The following is a 7,391-nucleotide window of genomic DNA, read 5'->3' as shown; positions in this document are numbered from 1 at the left end:
CGTGTTCCTCTGTCCAATCCTTAAATATCCCAGATCCCAACCCACAAACTTGTATAATCCTTTGTAATATGTTCTGGAATTCTCTGCCCACACCCATCTGTAAAACCTCTTCATTAACTGGATTTGAACATAAACTATTTCTTCTATTCCTCAACTATCAATCTTCCTCAAATCTATAACAATTAAATACAAATTTTATATATTAATATAAACTCCAAGAAACCGGGTTCGAAACTGGCTGGGGAGATAATTATTTTCTGTTACACTGTGGCCGTGAATCAACTCTGTGGGTTATGGAAGCCTCCTGACGTCCACTCAGCCTTATAAAGTGGGTACCCTAATTGGGAAAAAGTCTGGTGGTTGAGCGTGATCTTGAAAAAATCAGCTCCTTGTATAACAGTTGTTCTTCTAAACAGTGCTTCCTTACAAAGTACTGAACTCATGACCCTTCGTGGGTCGTAGGGGTTTACATTATTATTATACATATATTTTTAATTGATTTTATTTATTAATTTATTTCAATATCAGTCTGTATTTTTCAATATCTTATTGTCAACCATTTTTATTTTTTACTTTATATTTTGAGTATTTACAAGTATCAAGTGCATAACTTGAGCACTTTTGATTTTATTTTTTATATTTTTATTTATTTTATTGATAATGTCATTACTTAGTTAGTAAACCATTTTGTACCAGATAATTAGCACTCAAGTGTTCATTATGATTATTCTTACGGGACTAGATGTCTCAGAATAAAATTTCATTTCGAGCAAAACAGGTAGTTGAGGTTAAGTGCTGATCATACAAGAATATTTTTACATTGAGGATCAAGCATTATGAGCTTAAACTATAATTATTATTTTAGTTTATAGTAGACAATTGAATTTTCTATAATTATTTATTCTTACAGGCTTCTAAATCTGAGCGAAATAAAAAATCTCCGACCTACAAGGACCTGGATTTTATGGATCATCATCCAGAAGGAATATTTTTAGAAGCTGACACGTACACAGCTTTAGTAAAAACGATTCAAAGGGACTGTAGGGTTAGTTATCTTATTTGTTTTCAACTTTTTTAATTATAATGGTTGGTATATTTTGGTTAATAAATGATTATGATTAATATATATTTGGGTTAACATATTTTGAAAATAATATGTGAATTTACTCCACTTTTTTTTCAGGTTTTAGAAAGTTTCAAAATCATGGATTACAGTTTGTTAGTTGGTGTACATAATCTAGATCAGGAAGCAAAGGAGAGATCCATAAACAATGTTAGTAATCTCTATAAATGATATATATGTTATTTCATGCATGAGTCTTTTATTTTATGTTTTTTTTTATGGTTTTGATAAAATGTACAATTAAATATGAGTGAAAGTTTGATTTTATTTTAATTCTGCACATGAATATACTTGTGAATCAAATGTTCCAAACAAGATTCCTTATGATTCTTTATTTGTGACTATCAGTTTCTATTCAATCTCCTTTTGAAATGGAAGTTAATTTTTTGATATTACAGACCGTGGTACTATGCCTGTGTGATACAAGGAAAAATTATTATATTATAAATATTTAGTGATTTATACTTTCCATATTCTTTTATTTAAAAAAAAAATATAATATCGACCAATGTTTTCTACAAATTTGAAACAATGCAACAATAAAAAAAAAATTGCTGGAAGCAAAATAATCCAGGCTGAAGGAGACGAAGATACTATGTTAGAGAAATATCACATTATTATTTACATATTAATAATAAATTTCTACTTGTTTCTTCATACATATTTTTTCAAAATATTTCAGATTTACAAAGCTCTCTGTGTCGTATTCATACAATTTTATTTTGTCAATTTATAAGATAAAATTTTAAAATAAATGGGAACCATCTAGACTATCTTTGTCACAATGAAAATAATTGAACTTTGTTATAATCCTTACTATGTTTCTATTTTCCTTAGGATAGGACACAGGGAGCAACGTAGATCTGAGTTATTGAAAAAAAAAATTGTAATTTAAGGTAATTTATACGAATTTATAATTAATAATCAGAGTTGTCAAAAAGTAACCACAGTCAATGGTAGAATCTATAGAATATGTCAAATAAAAAATAAAATAATTTTTTTGTTGTCAGATCTGCCTCTATTCTTGCAAAGCAACAATAATAAGGATTTGTGTTAAATCTGTTAGTGATATCAGTATCAAGCTACATCAAGATAAGCTAAAATTATAAAATCAAATTCCAAAAAAGTTCTTTTTTGTAGACCTGGTGTTGTCAGGTCGAAAGAACTTATTCATTTTCATTCCTACTGCAGAGGACAGTGTTAGATAAACAATATCCTGTATTTAAATTTATTTTCATTATATTTATGTTATCTTTACTCGTTTTAATAATTTAAATCAGTTTAATTATTTCTTAATTTTAGGAAATATCAGAACCTGAAGCAGGCCTTAGTGATAGAGGGCTTCAAAGAGCGAGATCAATTAATAGGCACAAATTAGTAGCTCATTCGACAGCGATGGAGAGCATTCAAGCTGAGAGTCAACCTATAGATCACCAAGGAGATGTGCCGTAAGTGTGTATTTTCTTTTTAAGCTTAGTGTCCAGAAGTGAAGAACTTATTATAAATAAACACATTTATATTGTGATACACATTAAAAAAAAAAAGATAGTTGATTAAAATAATGTAAATAAAAATATTTCTGTAATTATATTTGATACATTGTTGGGTCTTGAATTGATTTAAGATGGGTTATCAACAATTCAATATTTCGTTGTTAATTATTAATTATATGTATTATTATAAATTAATTTTTTTAAATTGAATTGTAAGATTCACAATAATCATCAACTGTAGTTAAATTTTATGATATTATAATTTTTACTATTTTCAATATATGTTAGTAAAACATAAAATAAATCTGAGTGAACCCCGGAGAGCTCCCTAATCCACAGGATTGACTCCCGGCTACAGTAACAGACATGTACTAATTATATGTATATATAGTTGACTGTAAAAATTTATATTTAAGATGTTCAACCTTTACCATGGAAGCCATTTTGAAAATTCGGCAATCAAGTCCTGTCAGACTATTTCAATGAGGATAAGACCTACTTGATATTAAAGACCATTTAATTGTTAATTGATTTACTGAATCTAATTAATATTGTTCAAGCTATTTTTGAGAAATTAAAAAAAAATGTGTAAAATCTATAATATGAAGTGACACTTTTGGTCAATCAAAAGCAACTTTATCGAAAAAGTTACTGTTAAGTGCCAGAATATATACCCGCCTTAAATTTATTATATCACTTTCATACAATTTACCGTTTTTGAGCTAGGCTGTTCACTAACTTGAGATTGCTATTTGGACTCATGGGATCTCAAAACCTTCATTTCTGTCAAAAACTCTAATTCGAAATTTTTCATGACCACAATACTTTCCCTCACTGTATATACCCCATATAGGTAATTGAAAGTAATAAGAAATTTAAATAATTAGTAAGAGAAAAAAAAAGAACCACTATGCAAATATTAAGACTGCTCTATTTTGTTGTAGTCAATAATTCGGTGCATGAAGAATCAAATCAATTTTATTGTCATTTCCTGAAAAGGAAGCCTTTATGGCATGAAGGTAAACTAATTGCTATTACGTTTGTTATTATAAAGTTGTAATAATAATAATGATAATGATAATTATTATCATGAAACTCTAAATTCTGTAATTTTATGTTAAGTTTTATAATCTTTATCAAATTTTTTTTTATTATGAGGATTTATTTACAAAACATTTTGTTTTATATTTTCTGATTAAGGAAGTACCGTTTCGTGGTATTTAGTATGTGTGTAAAAAAATTTCAAAGTTGCTTTTTTATGAAGTGTGTATTGAATATAAGTAGTAATGATAGTAAATAAGTTTTAAAATAATAAATATTTTGTATGCTAATAATATTTCCTTCTATTTTAATTTTTGTTTAGAAGTATTAAGTATCTTGACCGGACGGTTCATTTTTATTTTCAAATGTTCTTGTACACACATGTTTTTTTCATGACATCTTTTGACTGATTAAAGTTGGTTTTCTTGTTATTTGATTAAACAAAGCTAATTAGCAATATTTAGAATGAAAATCACAATTTAGGTATTAACGTTGGCACAATGAAATAAGTTATACTTATCAGTGTTTTTCTCTCTATTGACCACTCACTTATTCTTTCATCAACTTCTCTTTATTTACACTTTTATATTATATTTGTAAACTGGCACTTGTTCTGTTGGCTTCGCCTCATTCAAGAGATGTATCTCCTATTTGACTAGGCTTGATGTGAGTTTTAAGGGATAAGGAAATATGATTTCTTCAGAATACACAAATAATTGTTATAATTCAAAGATATTTTTTTTCAGACCGGGTGGCATACCTGCTAGAAACGCCAAGGGAGAAAGACTGTTACTATATCTTGGAATAATAGATATATTGCAGAGTTACAGGTTGAAGAAAAAATTAGAACATACTTGGAAATCGATACTACATGATGGGGTGAGTAAAGTATTTTTTTTTTAATTTAACCCAGTTATCTGTAGTTGTGATCTGTCTTGATTTTTTTAAGCTGATGATTTCATTTAACGGTATTTCATTGGGCCACCCATAGCTCAGTGTTTAAGACACAGTCTTACCAATTTGATGTCTCTATTGGCGGTGCCGGTTCGAATCCGGCCTGGGACGTTGACTTTTTCATTGAGTGGCGGTCCCACAAAATGAAGAACTTTGACCCCCAACCACGGTTAGGCAGTATAGGACTCAAATTGGGAGTCTTGGCAGGGAAAAAAAAACCGGTATTTCATTTGTGGGACTTCTGCAAAGGTATGTTGGTTTTCTACTGATGACATTTTTGGTCCTCATTCACTGATATGCTTAACATTCTTGTATGAAAGGAAGGGTGTGGTCAAAATTACTCATATAGTCATTAAACTATTTATTGTGAGTCATTTTGTACCACTTTGCAGCGCTTCATCAAGGCCTTCTGAATGAAGGAAAGCCAAAGAATAATAAATCAAAGAAAGCCTTGTAGATCTTTCTTTTTTTGATTTTTATATTATTTTTTTAGAACTATTTATTTAATTTGGTTCTCGGTTGTTTAGATCTTTCCCCTTGTGTATTCGTTATAATCCTGACAGTTTATTTAGTAAATTACACCTTTTTTTTGTCTATTCCTTCTATTTTATCCTTCATTTTGGCTAGGTATGAATGGACCAAAAAAAAATGGACTGTATCATTCGATTTTTTATTGCTGCATGCTTGTTAAAGATATGATCTGAAATAAATAAATATTAGTATGATATAATATATAAAATAGTAAAGATAGTGGATATAGTTCCACTATAAGCATAAAATAGGTGACCAAAAGAATAAAGTACTATTACAAATGAAATCCTATAATTAAAAATATTTGGAATTGAAAGGAAAACAAAATTATGATGTGCAGAAGTTAAACATGTTTCAAAATGAGTCTGAATTGATATAAAGTTAAACAAATGTTATAATGCCTTGATCTTCGATGATCCAATTATAAACCATCATTACATTTAAATTATAATGGTTTTAATACATTGTGTACAAGATGAGACAAGTTACATACAAATTTACCTGAATTATTTAATATGACTTGATATGAACTATTACTTGTATTGATTTAAACTGCAATGGTTTTTAATATATAATAAATAATGATAAGCAAGTTATATATGAATTAATGTGCTATGTTTAATAAATATGACTTTATTTGAATTATTAATCTTAATTGATTTAAACTACAATGGTTTAAATGTCTGATAAACCATGATAATCAATTTACTTGTACACATTAATCTGATGGGGGTTTTATATATATATATGACTTAATTTGAGTTATTTGATATGTTTATAACAAATAAATACTTTCACCATAATAAACACAGGTTCAACATGAAACTGATAACATAACTAAAAGGTTACAGAGTCTAGCTGCCATCTGTATTGCTAAAATTCAAAACATTATTAACCTTAGATTTTTAATAATTAATAATTTAATATTTAGATAATGTTAACAAATAAATTTCAACAATTGTTTCTTTTATATTTATGTACAAAAAATGTAAAAGATTAGAAATATCTATTTCTTAATGGATCATTCCATTTCAAGTGGTCCATTCCTGGTTGCTTGACTACCTCAGCTAAAAATTCATACTTTGCAGTTGCATGTATTGATGTTTTGGTAATTCAAAAATAATCTACTACAAATGATGACCATTTCATTTCAAAGTTTTAGCTATTTTTGTTTTTATTTTTTTTATTACTGAGCACGTGATAGTCCTATGCATTTCAAATAAATAGCATTGTGTTTGTTACATTCTGACCTTCAAATATGATCTCGTTGCTAAAGTTATCCAACGAAAATGAACAAAATTGAATTTTGGTTTGTTAATTTCATAAATAATAAACAATTTTTCAACCTTTTTTTGTGCTTATAAGCACATTTATACACTTACTTTACACTAAATATCAGCAGTGAGTTATTTAAGCTCACTTAAAACTTGATTTTCTTTTATTTTATTAACTATCAATCAAAACGATAGAAGGAAAAACTTCTTAGGACCAAATTAATCCCACTTTGTACAAAAATAAAATTGTTTAAGAATAAAATTTTATTTTTGTTTCTAGCAACTTTTTTTTTTTTTTTTTTTTTTTTGTAAAGTTTTGGCATTTTTACTTTTAGCCATTTTCTAACATTTTTTCTACTTTCACACCCGTTAATTAAAATTATATTTTTTTTCATAAACACTACTCCATGAAAGTATCAACAGTTATAGGTAATTTTTTCTTTGGGCTTTTCATCTACAATATATCAATTAATATTGTATATATAATTCATTTTTTTCAAAACATGCATATCTGTTAAAGCTATATAATGTTATTATGTTGTTTTATTAGTAATTTAGGCAAAATTTATTTTCTATATTATAGATATTTTTGAACTAATTTGGAAAGAAAATTAAAAAAAAAAAAAAAAAATTGCCTTATTTTTAATTTCTATTGATGTCAGTGAATTGTCAGTTTTGTTTTTCCTTTATCTATATCTTACACTGTTAACAACAGACAGTTATTGCTATTATATTGCATTCTGTTGGGTTTTTTAATAATTATTTATTGTTAGTGAAATAATGGTGAGTTTATTTTCTCTATTCATTTAGCAGTTTGGCATATGTCACCTTTAAATTATTTGTGCCTGTTTGTAATTGTTTTCATTTTTTAAATTTTCTAGCTCTAATATCTCTGTTAGGGATTAGTTATATAAAAAAAAACAATCGGACAAATCTTTAATGTCTTCCTAACAGATGTGTTAGAACTTGAAACAT

At 27.4% G+C, this 7,391-nt stretch overlaps 1 protein-coding gene across 15 annotated transcripts in view; it reads left to right on the top strand.

Moving 5' to 3' along the window:
* PIP5K59B (Phosphatidylinositol 4-phosphate 5-kinase 59B) overlaps positions 1-7,391 on the top strand; it is a 78,237-nt gene that overhangs the window by 10,783 nt on the left and 60,063 nt on the right. For all 15 annotated transcript variants that reach the window (XM_014430972.3, XM_014430968.3, XM_014430971.3 and 12 more), the window contains exons 8-11: positions 911-1,045; positions 1,184-1,273; positions 2,426-2,571; positions 4,404-4,536. In XM_014430972.3, coding sequence (XP_014286458.1) covers positions 911-1,045; positions 1,184-1,273; positions 2,426-2,571; positions 4,404-4,536 — 504 coding nt within the window. The remainder of the gene's footprint in view (positions 1-910; positions 1,046-1,183; positions 1,274-2,425; positions 2,572-4,403; positions 4,537-7,391) is intronic.

This window comes from Halyomorpha halys, unplaced genomic scaffold (genome assembly GCF_000696795.3).
Source record: "Halyomorpha halys isolate HHAL.00 unplaced genomic scaffold, Hhal_1.1 Scaffold929.1, whole genome shotgun sequence".
Classification (NCBI taxonomy): domain Eukaryota; kingdom Metazoa; phylum Arthropoda; class Insecta; order Hemiptera; family Pentatomidae; genus Halyomorpha; species Halyomorpha halys.
Note: the sequence above shows the minus strand (reverse complement) of the source record. Positions and strands in the feature narration are given on the sequence as shown.